The 15,516-nt window shown below is 36.2% G+C and overlaps 2 protein-coding genes and 1 long non-coding RNA gene across 4 annotated transcripts; 1 reads left to right on the top strand and 2 right to left on the bottom strand.

The window, feature by feature from the left end:
- Positions 1–1,721: 1,721 nt before the first annotated feature.
- LOC311095378 (ecto-ADP-ribosyltransferase 4-like) lies at positions 1,722–3,634 on the bottom strand. Of its 2 annotated transcripts, XM_084133869.1 has the most exons (3): positions 3,537–3,634; positions 3,238–3,332; positions 1,722–3,167 (listed from the first exon to the last, which is right to left on the bottom strand). In XM_084133869.1, the coding sequence occupies exons 2-3, from the start codon at positions 3,286–3,288 to the stop codon at positions 2,379–2,381; spliced, it is 840 nt and encodes a 279-aa protein (XP_083989995.1). In that variant the 5' UTR covers positions 3,289–3,332; positions 3,537–3,634; the 3' UTR covers positions 1,722–2,378. The 2 variants fall into 2 exon arrangements, with proteins under 2 accessions (XP_083989995.1, XP_083989996.1); XM_084133870.1 differs by having other exon boundaries at positions 1,722–3,161; positions 3,238–3,558.
- On the top strand, positions 2,621–5,437 carry LOC311095405. The gene is made up of 2 exons (XR_014608822.1): positions 2,621–2,762; positions 3,566–5,437. It is a non-coding gene; the product is annotated as an uncharacterized lncRNA (long non-coding RNA).
- A 1,713-nt stretch (positions 5,438–7,150) lies between these two features.
- Positions 7,151–9,481, bottom strand: LOC311095369 (GPI-linked NAD(P)(+)--arginine ADP-ribosyltransferase 1-like). The gene is made up of 3 exons (XM_084133861.1): positions 9,397–9,481; positions 8,729–8,796; positions 7,151–8,651 (listed from the first exon to the last, which is right to left on the bottom strand). Exons 2-3 carry the CDS (start codon positions 8,777–8,779, stop codon positions 7,854–7,856), a joined length of 849 nt encoding a protein of 282 aa, XP_083989987.1. The 5' UTR covers positions 8,780–8,796; positions 9,397–9,481; the 3' UTR covers positions 7,151–7,853.
- Positions 9,482–15,516: the final 6,035 nt, after the last annotated feature.

Below are 15,516 nucleotides of genomic sequence, written 5' to 3'. Positions count from 1 at the left end.
TGAAATCCAGCAATGTTTCTGTAATCAGTTATTCTGAAGGATATTGAAATCATATTGTGCATTAAAACATATTTAACTCCTGCTTGACTCAGACACACAGAGACATCAACAATCAGCACATGAATCTCAACAATGGAGACAATGAAAAGTTTCATGTAGCAATGCATGTAGGGTTCCAGGATAGAATAAAACTCCCAGCATGCACTGCTGCATGAATAAATAAATAAAACAATTATTTGCCACCATTGTTGAGATTCATGTGCTAATTTTTGATATCTCTGTGTTTCTACATGTCAGTGTAGCTCTGTGTTTTTTGGTTGTGCGTGATGTGTTAAATCAATCATCATTGAAACTCACAGTGGTGGTAATGTAACACTTTTGATACAGGATTAAACTCTGAATGATATTAGTGAATGAACAAGCTATATGATGATTTTGTCATCATAATCAATATAACAAACTGCATTCACAAACCATGAGTGTGCAAAAGTGTTGCTTGCAAAAACACAGGTCAAGCAAGTAAAAAACTAATGTTAAAATGTCAAGGGTCCGCATCCCAACTAAAGCAAACACTGATCTCTGTAATGGTAACTTCAAACCAAACATTTTCAATTAAACAGTCTCTGAGTGTTGACTTTAAGCACAGTATACTGTATTTGTAAAGACCACCCATTGGCCCAACGACGGAAGTCCAACGGTATGGGCGAAGGGATAATGCGTGTATGTCTTTTCAGCTCTCCAGTGAAGTTTACTTAATTTATTGGAATTTAGTGTCAATATTACTTTAGCTTTACGCTTATCGCTTAATCTGACTCCAATTTCAAATGATAATCAAATTTAGATTGTGTTTCTTATTAGAAAATAATCATAAATATTGATTATGAAGTAATTTAGATCACCATGATTTCAAATATCCGTTCATTAGGGACACGGTGTCGCTTTGACACGTAATGCCGCGAATGAGCGCTCACAATCACAAACTAGCCAGTCCTGAAATAGTCAGAGGGTGCAGTGCAACTATTTTACCCTAAGCGGCCGCTCACTGCTGACTCATAACTAAGGTGTATTTTTTTTTAATAGTTGCGAGCTTGCAACATGCTAAGTCAGTGATAGTTAGAAATCGGAAGGTCTCCCTATGATGTGCCCCATGCTCCATTCATTAGTGCCTTCAGTTTGATCTATCCTGGACAGAGATTTGCGGAAAAACCAGACTGCACTTTAATCTACTAGGAAGAATGATCTCAGAATACTTCAGAATAAATCAAGATGTAACATTTATTTGTCAGGTATTAATGTATCATGCCAATTACACAAGTGATTAAAAGCCAATTCAGAAATAATAAATACATGACATCAATTACTCAAAGATGACTCTAAAAGTAAGCAATGCATTCCTGACAGAGACATGCAGTGGTGTGTGAATATGTTTCAAGTGTAAGACTTGAGAAAACACTGACACAGCACTGTATGGGGGTTTTCCTGGTTACAGATTCCCAGAGTCTGCTCTGTCACCTAGCCTTAAATACCCAGACCAGAACAAAAGGGTTGTACCAATATTTTTTAGAGTTTTTTCGGTTCAATTTATGTACCACAGGGGGTAACACCTGGTTTCGGGGGAGAGTTGAGATATCTTGAACAGATATCACCCAAAGAGGAGAACAGGATTCTTCTAAGTTCTCAATCTTTCTCATAATACCAATGACTGCAATGAAATTAAGACCATTTTTCCAATCATTTTATTATTTAAAATGATACCAAACATGAAAAGGAAAACAATAGAGTCACAAGATACAGCACATGTGATAGACATTCTTAGTGAACTTTTGGTGACTTGACCCAGGGGGAGAGGAAGGGAGGAGGGAGATGGGGATGCAGAGATAAGGAAGGAGAAAAGTTTGGACAGGACAATGTCCTGTGCTCTTTCTTTGCGATATTCTGTCCAGGGTGCATTTTATTGCTTCATTGCAGGGTGAGTTTTGTCTTAGCAGGAAAATCAGTTCTTACATATTCCTGTAGGCTAAAAAAAACAAAAACAGAATGCATTGATTTATATGGTGCATTACTGTTTTAATGGAAAATGGTATGTTACTGTCAGAATTTTGCTGTTTTTTTTTTGTTTGTTTGTTTTTTACAGCAAGGTTTTATAGTGTAGGCATTTTCTAACATCTCATGCAAAATATGCAGTGTTCATGAAACAAGACCAAATCAGTGTAATAATATAATATATATATATATACTTTGAAGTGAAACAACACATTGAGAAAAACAATTATTTCTAAGTTCAGGGGGAAAAAAAATATCCCATCACTACTAAATCTTATCAAACTGTCCCTTTTTAAACATGACAAAAGTTCAGTAACAATGAGAAACATGTCAATTTAACTGATTAGTAGGAATAATAATTGCAAAATTAGTAAACCGTTAAAGAAAGAAGCATGGTTTCCACTGTTAAACAATGCACAGTTCAGGTCACTTCTTGTTCCTGTGCTATTCAACACGAACACAGTCTCACACCAGAGATCTGGCTGATCTGTTCTGTTCTTGACAGCAGTGACTTTAAACTTCTCATATGGAGGAATCAGCACCTCTTTCTCATCGGGATACTTGGAATATTTTGTCAGATTAGCACCTTCACAAGTGTAGATTTCAAAACAAGATTTATTTCCAAAACCCTGTATTACTTTACGATCAAGAGAGGAGGATGAAAATGAGCTCAAACGAACCTCTTTGCTCTGAACATCAAATTCAACATTTGTACCACGGTAAGTTACATAGCATCTATTGTGTGTTTTCTTCAGAATCTGTATCGCTTCTGTTAACAGAAAGTGAAGTGAATGCCACTTGAATGTCCCCTCTTTATATTTCTGTTTGTCAGTACGAGTGGCACTAGTGAAATTACTATATACTTTAGAGTCTTTGTTAGTGTACACATGAATGGCGACAGAGTGAATCTGTTGCAAGTTATCCTCTGCTTTCTTTGCTTTCTCTTCACCTTCTTGCCAAGTCTTATTAAATTCAGCTGAGGTCGATTTTTCCTTCTCTAGATATGTTGTGTTCACCAGGTCTGCCATTTTCACAGTACAACCATCATATTGATCATCAACTGAATTCAGTGCGAAATCCAATGGAAATATTGTTCCTTCAACAGCAGCTCTGTGATCCTGCAGCTACAGAAATCATAATGATCATATCATCAGTATTCATGTCTGTAATATTCATACTAGAACACAAGCTTACCTGTCCTAGAGCAGCTAAAATGAGAAGAAGAGCTTCAATGATCAGCAGCATCTTGATTCAGTCAAATCCCTCTGATGATCTAGTAGATACTGATGCTGAAAGACAACCAGAAACACAACAGCGACTCACAAATACCAAATCTATCATTGCAATAAGAATATGTGCATAGATTTGCACACAACTGTTCACCAACATAAACATTTCACATTTATTCAAATGGTAAAACTATTTGAATAATTACTTAAACCTCTGATGTTCACTGATGGAAGTGTTATATCGACCATTAACCACAAACTTACCTGAGAAAACTGTTGTTTCTTGTTGTCAGATCCCGTTTCGTTATTTTTCAGGAGCAACAGCGAGAGAAGTTCAGAAAAGTCTGTTTCTCTCAGCCAGATGACAACGACTCTTCAAACTAAGAGAAGAGGAATGCGGCTTTTGTATATTGCAAATCGTCCATGTCCATGTCTTCTGGGTGTGTGTGTCTGTGTGTGTGTGTGTGAGATTGCATTGAAATTATGCATTACAGAGTACACTGTAAACAAAACTAAAAAACATATATGTCATCATTCTTTCCCTTGCGAACCAGTATATTAGGCAAATATATGTACCACGCTATCTCATTGCAGTGTATACTGGTATACTTAGTGTAAAATTGTTCGTCCAGATTACTCTATTTGGAAAGTTGGGACAACGTTTGGACAAGTCAAGTATTTCAGTAAAGTCAACACGATGGTCTTTGTTAGCAACATGTTTAGATTATACTTTTTCAGTTTACTCAAAATAATAAATTCCTCCTGCTAACAACAATGATTGTTCAAGCTATTTATTAACATAAAAATCTCTTAAGTTCAAAAAAACGGCCCGGAAAATAGATAGTGAGCAAGATAACAAACCCATGTGAAACTGTGTTTTCTTCTGAATCTGTATCACTTCTGTTAACAAAAAAGTGAAGTGAATTCCATATGTATGCATTTTTTGTATGAAATCACCATAGACTTTTACATATCAGTACATCAAACATTTGTCCTCACTTGCTTTATGGAGTCTACACCATCATTCATTCATTGTGTCACATGGGAACGGTTGACAATATCACAAAGATCTTTTTGACTGTTATTGTCTGAAGAACATCTCCCCCAAATTTGAGTTGATCTGTTGAAAGCTCTAGGACAAGTTTGAACAAGAGGCCTTATAAAACATTTCTCTTCATGCTCTGTGAGCTCTCTCTTTATGCTATGTCGCAATTGAAAATTACCTCTAAGCAAAGGTTTTCTGTCAATTAGATTTTGTCATAGTTCTTTAAAAGTGACAGTGACAGAGGAGAATGTGTCTGAGATAGACGATAATGTCGAGGAGGACCCTGATTATGAGGCATCCTCCTCAGATAAGCCTCCTAGTGTTGACCCTCGTGTTGTCTAGCAGATAAATTACGTTCAAAAATGGAACGTTATTCCCACTTGAATGACAGGGTACAGCTGTGGCCAAATTTGAAATATTTGCTGCTTCAGTTTTTATGATGTTGATTCACATTTTTTCTAGATTATTGTGCAGAGTGATCAGAGGCATTTTACATATTTGCAAAAAAACTTTATCACAAAACCCCAAATTTCACTGTTTTTGTCCTGGGCACCAAATGACCAGCTAACATCATTTTACTAATCATCAGCACATGATTGCTATAAAAGGAAGGAAGAAGTGCTTCCAATCACCCAGCCAGCACAGCCATGTGGGGCCCAAATGGGTTTGACCTGGGCTATCTAACTGGGGCCCATTGGGGTAAATTGCTGGGTAAGAAATTTTGGTAGATTTGAGGGTAACAGGAGGGTTAAATGTGGTTAGACCGTTTATTCAAAAAAATTGTTAGTTAAAAATATGAACTGTTGGTGGGTTTGAGTGACTAATAAATTTGGTCAGATTATTTTTCAGAAACTTCCCTTATAACTGTCAAATTTCATAACATGTTATCGTACAGTTCTGCCTGACAGTGGCAAAGAGAGCAAAATTTACAGATACAATATATGTCAATGCAACTTTGGTGAATGGCCTGTAATACATGTAAACCAACTCTAAAGGATAAGATATGTGTTTATTGCTTTGTTTATTGATGTTTTTGCTGACTTTGTTGTGTTGTTTGTTCATTCTCATGGACTTAATGCATTTAACAACTACAGTAAATAAATGGCTTTTATTGAAACAATATTTTTTGTTTATCTTGTGTTTTTATTTTATTTTTTTAGATAAGACTAAATGTTTTACCATGCTTCTCACTTTACAGAGTCCACCGCCTATAGGGCATGTTTTAAGATTTTATATACTAAAAAATAAAGCATAATAAGAAAAAAAGTTAAAAAGCATTTTTTTTATCATGGCTTCATCATTTAAAAACTGGTAACAAGTACACACCTATGCGTTGAGGCTTACAAGCCTTCGTCAGGGTGTATTATTATAGGGTGGCCACCCTGACGAACGCGTCGGTGTGTACTTGTCACCAGTTTTTGTGTATGTGGAGCAAGTGGTGGTTTGTTGTTGTCTCATTAAAGTTGCGTCTTCAGATTCTGTGCTCCTATTGGTTTTTGATTTGATGTTTGCCAAAGAAGTCACATGCAGGACTGTGTCTCAAAACTTCTGACACTGGCAGAATTTCGTCGGAGGTAAAATTTGATCACAATGGTCATTAATCAGCTTTCGGGAAACATGTCAAACTAGTGATGAAAGACTTGAAATTTTTGCCTAGGATAAAAATAATTGTTTAGGATTCACAAAAGTTGCCCAAATATTGGCCAAAATCATACAGTGTGAACCAGGCTTAAAGGCACAATATGTAATTTTTTTGCTTTAAAAATAGCACAAATCACTATATCTATGTTATATATATATATTTTTTTTTTGTGTGTGTACTTGCATTATCCTGACAGTTTCCAACAACTTTCAAACCAGGAGAAATTTGTAATTTAATTCGAAGACACGTCCCGTTTCTTTATTTCCATTTTGTTGCCATCAATGGCGTCATATCCGCGTTGTCCCTGGTTTCCGCTCGTACTGCCATAGCAACCAGAGCTATGAACCAGAGCCCTCTAACCAAAGCGACTGACGCGGACAACTGTGTAGTTCGCAATGTCTATTTGCACGCTGTTGTTGTTTCGTTCAAACATTATGGACCATGGCAAGCAGACTTTGGATAAAAAAGGAGAACTAAAACGAGAATCAATATCAGTGCGGTGTTTTCGAGATGCCAAGAGCTCCCATAGACAGTATATAAACGAGAGCTCCACGTCCGAGACTTCGACCGCTCCTACATGTACTTTATTAAACAGGTGAGCACATTTACATAAAACTAATCAATGTTATATAGTTCAACAATGATAAAATGTCAGAATATGATCTGTATGTTATTCTAATGTTGATCTAGCTTACTGCTAGTCTCATACAGACAAACTAAACACATTCAACACATTCAAATGCAGTTTAGTGTGCTAGTGTAATGTTAGACCAAGTGAAACAGCGCTGCGTTACCTCACAAGTTTAATTTGTCTAATAAACTGACCTGTGAGTAGTAATTCTGCACTTGCGTGTAGTTCGGTAGAATGAAATGTCCATATTCCTTTTATATCCGCGGGACTCGCGTCGCGTGTGGAGCTGATAGCTGTCTCTTAGCAATCCCGAACTGCTTCATATCACAGTCATGATAAAAACATTGATGTATTCACTCATCCATAAACATTATTAGATCAGTCGGCTTGACGTTGACGACAAGATCCATCATTCTTAGCAAATGTTGCGTCATCAAACTACGCCTTTGTTATTGTAAAGAGGTTAGCGACCCCTAGTGGAGAAAAAATCCCATACTGTACGTTTAACTCTTTCCAACTAACTGATGCAGACAGCATGATTCAGGAGACCAAACTATAATAAAAATGAGCATTTATTGTGTTTATTGAATAATCTTCATCTGACTAGCACAAATTCAACATCTGTTATTCAAGCAAAGTAAAAGCAATGGAAACTGCTACACAACATTGTAATTTGCTTATATTGTGAAGACAATACAGTACACAACATCAGATTACAGTAATAATAATAAAAAAACAAGTAAATCAATTCAGATATTTAAATAATTTTCGTCACAAATTGCATGATAACATTTTTTTCAAAGAATAAAAAAAAATTAAAAAATGTGGGTAATTAAGAAGTGAAGTAAACAATGTAAGTATGTAAATTCAAAGCACTCAGCATACATTTTGAAGTATTACTTTAGTTCAAGCGGTACAGCAAGGCTTTAGTTATGCCAAGATCATGGGATAAAATAACAGGGAATACAAAAAGTAATGGCAGTGCCGTTCTGACCAATTTTCTGCCTAATGTGAATTTCTCCTTCAGTGGGATTGAGTTCGCGCAATTGTTATCCTGTCAGTTTTGTTCCGCCCTGGAAAAAGCCCTCATACTGAATGCTTGGATACATTATTGTCACCTTTATGTATAATATACATAAAGGTGACAATAATGCTGATCATTGAAACTACAATCTGTATTGTATAAATAAATAAATAAAAGTACTATATTATAGTACTTTTATTTATTTATTTATACAATACAGATTGTAGTTTTAAGTAGCTTTACCGTGATATTCTATACATTGTGCAATAGCCTGTTGCCTTTGAGCATCTGCATTTCAATATAACAGATTTCTCGAAAGCCACTGAACAATTCAAGTCACTTCTTTTTCCAGAGCTTTCCAACTTGTACACAGTCTCACACCAGAGATTTTTCTGGTCTTCTCTTGTCTTGACAGCAGTGACTTTAAACGTCTCATATGGAGGAATCAGCACCTCTTTCTGTTCAGGATACTTAGAATATTTGATCACATTAACACCGTTGCAAGTTTTGATTTCAAAACAAGATTTAGTTCCAAAAACCTGTGCTACTTTACGATCAAGAGAGGATGAAGCAAATGAGCCGAAACGAATCTCTGTGCCTGTGACATTCTTATAAAATTCAGCTTTTGTACCACGATATGTTGACTTGCATTTCTTTTGTTTTTTAGTCAATATCTGTATTGCATCTGTTAACAAAAACTGAAGTGAATACCATTTGAATGTCTGGTTTCTGTAGTTTTGTTTACCATTATAAACAGCCATATCAAAATTGCTATATATGCTAGAATTAAGGTCAGTGTACACATAAAAGGCAACAGAATGATTCTTTGTCAATTTATCTTCTGGCGCTCTGGCATTCTTTTCACCTTCTTGCCATGCCTTTTTAAATTCAGCTGAGTTATTGATTTCCTTCTTTAGATATTTATTCCTCACCAGATATGCCATTTTCTTCCCACAGCCCATATATTGATCATCAACTGAATTCAGAGCCATATCCAATGGATATATCTGTCCTTCAGCAGCAGCAGCTCTGTGATCCTGCAAAAAACATGAATCATAATGATCACATCATCAGTATTCATGTCTGTAATATTCATGCTAGAACACAAGCTTACCTGTCCTAGAGCAGCTAAAATGAGAAGAAGAGCTTCAATGATCAGCAGCATCTTGATTCAGTCAAATCCTTCAGATGATAGAGTGAAGAACAGATGATGAAAGACAATGAGAAGAGTGTTTCACAAAATCTCCAATCACTCCAAGAGGAATATGTACAGATTTACACACTAAAAATGTTACACAATAAAGTTTTACCCTTGAGTACTAATGTTCTGCTAGATAGCAAACATTTGAAAATAATGAATGAAGAAATTAATCAGTGAATTTATAAAACAAGAATAATACATTTAACCCCTTTTAATCTTTTAAAATACCTTATTGCCATCCAGAGGCTTGCATTCTGCAAGTGAACGGCGCCTTGTGGTGCCATCCCAAAAAGGCACAATATCACTATGGACTTTACCTTGACTGTTCCAAGCTGGTGGAATGACCTGCCTAACTCAACCCGAGCTGCAAATTGTTTGGCCATTGTCAAGAAACTACTGAAGACGCATCTCTTTCATTAACACTTGACCAATTAACACTTTCTATGTTATATATATTTAAACATACATGTACTGAAACTGAATGTCCTACTGTTAGTCTGATTGCTTATATTGCTCTTTTCATTTGTAAGTCGTTTTGGATAAAAGTGTCTGGTAAATGATTAAATGTAAATGTAAATTACCTTGGAATATGGTAATTTTTTTGTGAGGTTCTTCAGTTGCTCAGGAACATTGATGAGAGAAGATCAGAAAAGTCATCCAGTCAGGCGACAACAGCAGTATTGAAACCATAAAATAAGGAAGCTTGCTTTTTTGTTACAATGTTTTTGTGTTACGTACATGACCGACCGACCAATGTTGGTGTGTGAGAAGGCGGGACCTAAAGTAATGCAAAAACACACATCAACCCGATTACTTGTTTAGCGTTCATGTAAACACTACATTCAGATTCATCAATCAGAATGAATTCAGTCCGACTGAAACAAAAGTTGTGCATGTAAACATAAGGAATGGTGACTGTAGAAAGCAAAAGCCGAATCACAGACATTTTAGGCGATCTAGAAATCCCGGCTGGACGCATTTTTTAGGTTCAAAAAGAGGACATGTCTGGGAAAAAGAGGACGTATCGTCACCCTAAGTAAAATGTATTAAGGTTTTCAGAGAATCTTGCATCAGGATGTGAAACTGCACTAAAGCATATTCTTAAATAAGGAAGCCTTTGGTTCCCTTCAGGCTCTGTAATTCCTGCAGTGGTTCAGGCTGCAAGAAATGGCGAATGACTAAAGAAACGTTATTAGCAAGATGGTAGAAAATGCACATTTCGTGTCTATTCCACCCACTGCCACTTATACCAACGACGGAAATAAGCACAGTTACAATAGCTTAATATTTGTGGGAGAGCGTTGCTATAGAGCAGTGGTTCTCAACCTTTTTTGGGCCAGCGCCCCTTATCCAATATCCAGGTCCCTGAACGCCCCCCACCCCCCAACTAATGAGCGACCAGGAACGAGTGAGAGTTAATAGATGAAATAAGTGCAACATTGTCTTTTAATTTAACTATACTCCACAGTGATTCATCCAAAAAAACAAGTTATAAACTGCATTGACAGCAATACCAGTGTTTCTCACAGGATTTTGGTAAATCTGTGGTGGGTGGACCTCTGGCCTCTGCCCAATGAATACATTACCAAAATGTGATATGCAGAATATATTTAAATATATTTAAATTATCCATCAAAATGTAATTTTCTCCTTACTGTCTTGCGAGTTAACAATAATGCCTGACCAGTAAATTACTTGGTGAACAAAGAAAACATTTTGGCATTTGGGAATGGAATAATACCTAAAAATGTACAAATTTTACCTTATAAATAGAATATATAGTTTAATTAATTTTAATTAATTTCGTCGCCAGAGTGAATGGGAACATGATTTATTGAAAATATTTGAAAAACATAAGTGTTTCTTAAGTCAATACTTTTTAATGGCTTGTCAACTTTCCATTCCTTTGGTTGTATACAGCGCTGGATTCTAGGCACCACCGGATTACTGTCAGCACCAAACGCATTTCTGAGCGCGTGAATGCTGATTCTTGTCAGCGCTGGATTCTAGTCAGTGCTTGAGCGCTGGTCTATGACTGGAAAAATAATATAGTCGTTGCAAAAGTAACGATAGGCTACATGTCGCATTAAACTGGAAGATTTTAGAATGTTAGGCATTCTAAACTTTTGAATAAGAAATAATATCAAGTCGTCAAAATACAACTCGTCAAAACTCCTCCAATCACAACAAGCGCGCGCGGTGAGAACACTCACAGCATACACATACCCGAACTTGACTGCACATCATATTTTTTACATTATTGATACTGCTTTCAATTGTAATGCAATAGAAATGAACACAAAAAACCTGCCTAGTGCCTACAACACTGACGGTGGACTTGCGGTCAGGACTAGAGTGGGTGCGGACGAATGGTTTTTTTTTTTTTGCGCTGCTGAGGTAGGCTATTCTTTCACGCGCACCATAGACGCGCGTGCACACACAATATGATATCACACTCTGCGCATATGTTTTACAACATAATTTAACAAAACATAGTCCTAACACTTTTTAAATAGCCCACTTAAAGTGTTTATTACAACTAAATTACTAAATGCTTAAAATGAATAAAAGTAAATGAACAAAAATTTGCGTTACATATTTAAACTCGTGAAAAATAAATAGTAAAAGACTCCAGCTGCAAAATGTATTCATGCCACAATGCATGATGGGAGCCATGAATGAGTTTTGACTTCTGGCACAGTAAAAGTGTTTCCTGAACACTAATGCAGGAAGCACTGATCTTCACAATGATGACTTCTCAAAAATCACTTAATTCAATTCAATTCAATTCACATTTATTTGTACAGCGCTTAGTTTTCACAATAGATATTGTTTCAAAGCAGCTTTACAGAAAATCCATGTCTACATTATGTTTTACAGTGATCTGTTATCAGAGGTCACTGTGTCCAAGTTATGTATTACAGAAATGTATCACACAGTTAAAAAAACTGAAAAAAAAGCTAAAACTGTATTAATGTAAACAATGTAATAATTTAAGGCAGAAACAATGAGCTCATTGAAGTAATGAAGTAATGAATACATGTTTGTTAACTATGTAATAATCTCCAGCACTGTTCAGTGTTATTTTAACACTCTGTGCGTGCCGCATTTAAACACTGAGTGGTGTTTGTGAAACACCGATTTTGCTGTGTAACATCCAACCTTAAGACATTTTTAAACCAGAAAGTTATTAATCCTTAATATTTAAAGGATATTCATGAATGTTGTTCAAATAATGCTTTCTGCTAACATTATGAGGAGATATTTAAAAAACCTTCTAACAATGAATAAAGTTTTTGTGCTTACCTTTTGAGAAAATTCTTGAAGACTGAGGCTTAACGTCTTGATAGAACGTTATCCAAAGTTAACGTTCCCTGTTAGCTGGGATAGCTGTGCGTACATGCAAATTGTATTTCTTCAGTCCTTACTTATTCTGATAGTTTTAAACTGTGATTAAGACGCAACACCATTAACTGACACTGTGTGTTTGCTGCATTACTTGGTTAATTCTGCTGCACTTTTAAGCTTTCTTTTAATTTTCACTATAGCTACTGCAAGTAATACATAAGATTTACTATGAAATATATCATTGTTTAGCTTGTTATTTTGTGACTATGAAGTAGCTGTTTATCTTATCTCAAATGGGTTCAGTTACCAGTAATGCTCTAAGGGCGCCATCTTGTGGGCATAAGCACAAAATTACTGTTCTATATATCTGCTTAGAAATCATAATTGGGTGTTTTATTTATTAATTCATACCTTTGAAGATTAATTTTTGCATATTAATTGTGCCTGTAAAATGTCAGTGTAAATTCTTTACTCACTCATGTTTATTTCTGTATTGTGTTCCAGAACCACACCTATTTACATTTAAATTGTCATAAGTACCCAGCCAGCACAGCCATGTGGGGCCCAAATGGGTTTGACCTGGGCTATCTAACTGGGGCCCAGCCAGTTTTGCCCCCAGTTTCCATGTAGGCCCCACATGGGTTTGCCCAGATGAAATGAACACTGCTTAGTGTGCACACTACAGGCTGTTTAATGTAACACTTAATCAGTGTTGGAGGTAATGAGATAATTAAGTGATTGGATAATGATTGTGCATTATTGATGAACACCTGCTGTTAAGTGATTGAATAATGATTGTGCATTATTGATGAAGACCTGCTGTTAACAAGCATAATCACTGAAGGAAAGACACAAGAACTACTTCCAGCCACAACCTTGGATGAAATCAACTGAAGATGAAATACATCAAATCTCTCAAGATCTGATTAAACAACTCCACAAACAGCATTACCAGCTTCACTTATTAGTAACCAGACTGACTTTATTTCTGTCAGACGTCTTCAGAAATTCTTATTGAGAATTAACAGACTGTGCTGGATCTCTTGCTGCAGAATCACAACAATAAAACAAAGTGAATACCATACTACCTGTATAAAGCTCACACATAATATCAGGGAGTTAAGCCACTACATAGTAAGTAAGTAAGTAAGTTTTATTTATATAGCACCTTTCACAGGTATAAGGCCACAAAGTGCTTCACAACAAAAACATTTATATCATAAAATACACACAATAAAAGCATAGACAGAACATGATCATATCAACCCACAAGCAGCTAATTAAAAGCCTGAACAAATAGATGAGTCTTTAGTCTGCATTTGAAGGCATCAACAGAGTCAATAGAGCGCATAGATGGTGGGAGGTCATTCCACAACCTAGAAGCAACAGCCTGAAAAGATCGGTCACCTCTAGTACGATAGCGAGTGCGCGGAACCGTCAGCAGATTCTGTTCCACAGACCTCAGAGCACGCACAGGGGTGTAGCGCTGAATCAGGTCACTAATATAAGAGGGTGCCTGACCATGCAAAGCTCTGAAAACTAAAACCAAAATTTTTAAATTTATCCTATAAGACACTGGTAGCCAATGAAGTTCTTTTAGGATAGGGGATATATGAGACCTCCTATTAGTACGTGTCAGAATTCTAGCTGCAGAGTTTTGTACTAATTGCAGTCGAGAGAGCTCCTTCTGGTTTAGGCATGAAAATAAACTATTACAATAGTCTAAACGCGAAGACACAAAGGCATGAATGATAAGCTCCAAATCATTTCGTGAAACCATATTTCTAAGTTTTGAGATTTTCCTTAATTGAAAGAAGCAGTTTCTCGTCAGCTGCTTGCAGTGCTGCACTAATGACATGTCTTTGTCCAGGATAACTCCCAAATTTTTAAGACTTGACTTAGCAGACTGGCCTAAATCTCCCAAGTATTTTTTAATCCCAGGGATTTCATCCTCAGGGGCAATGATGGTGATTATATTCTTATCATCAATCAGCTTAAAGCATCTGACTACATTTTCTCTTGCTGTTCTCACCATAACAAACAGACACAGCTGCCAGAGAAAAACTAATGTTAAAAAGTCAAGAGCCCGACTAAAGCACACACGGATCGCCATAATGGTAACATCAAACCGAGAGCAATCTGTTTTCTTTCGTTTTGAATTGTTCTGTTTAAAAGTAGACATGTCTGTGAGGCAAGTAGGCGCTGAGATTCGGTTCATTTATGAGACAAGATCCAGTTCACGCGCCGGCGCCTCCGTGTCCTGATTATCTCTTGTCTAATATATTTACTTCTTATTTATTAAATCCAGGCAATTGGTTGATGAAACATTGATTAAAATTAAGATACAATTAATACAAAACTAAATTCACTTTAAAGAAAGGCTTTGTGCTTTCTGTTTGAGGTTTCTGTGAAAGTTTTAAAGCAGTCTTTTAGTGTCGCTTTCAGAGCGGTCACTATAAATAAAATAAAATGAATATATTATGTTCTGGGGAGAGCCAACCCTCCTTAATCCGGTGGGTAGTACTTTTGGTAAGAAAGAAAAAGTAAGGGTCAAGAGCCCAACTAAATTAAACACTAGATCACCTTTTCTTTTTGTTCATCTGGCTGTTATAACTCAGGTACAGCAGCCAAACAAAATCTAAAGTTAATGCTTTAAGGGTCAAGAGCTCAACTACAACAAACACTGATCACCATAACGATGACTTAAAATTACGTTTTTCTCCTTCAGTGATTCTGCTTGTTAACATCAGGTGTCTTCAATGTTGCCAATAAAAAATAAAGAGTTCTTAATTCATCTTTGACGTGTGTTTGTTATTCAGATATTTTTGTAAAAAAAAAAAGTTCATTTACTCATTTTAAATGGTTAACTTTTAAGGAATTAATTTGATTAATTTGACCCTACTCTGCACGTTTTCTGTTCCACTGTAGGAGAAAAGTAGTTTGCTGAACTTTACATTTTCATGACCCTGGTATAATATTAATAGTACACTGATAGCTGGACATTTGCAGAGAGTGGGCTAACAAAAAATGATATATAGAGAGGCATGAGGACTTTGAGGGGTAGAAACACCACAACAAGTGTCCATGCATAGTTTCTTGTGAATGTATGGCCTGACATAGGCTACACATTTGTGATCATGAATATACAAAACAGTTGCCTTTTCTCAGAGGGGCCACGTAGTAATCATCTCTCTATGGGGCTTCCACACTGGAGGAGCCTTTTCCTAAATGTGGATACTGAGTTCCTAGAAAGTGTGGCCGTGATTAGATAAGTTAAGTTTCTCCACTGTAATGCAAATCATGGTTTTAGGCAATTCTTATGTAATTTCCATATAATGTAGTGTGAGCATAAA

The sequence above is a fragment of the Abramis brama genome, assembly GCF_963993115.1.
Source record: "Abramis brama genome assembly, chromosome: 1".
In the NCBI taxonomy this organism is placed as follows: Eukaryota; Metazoa; Chordata; class Actinopteri; order Cypriniformes; family Leuciscidae; genus Abramis; species Abramis brama.
The sequence above is the reverse complement of the archived record's forward strand: the minus strand, read 5'-3'. Positions and strand labels throughout refer to the sequence as shown.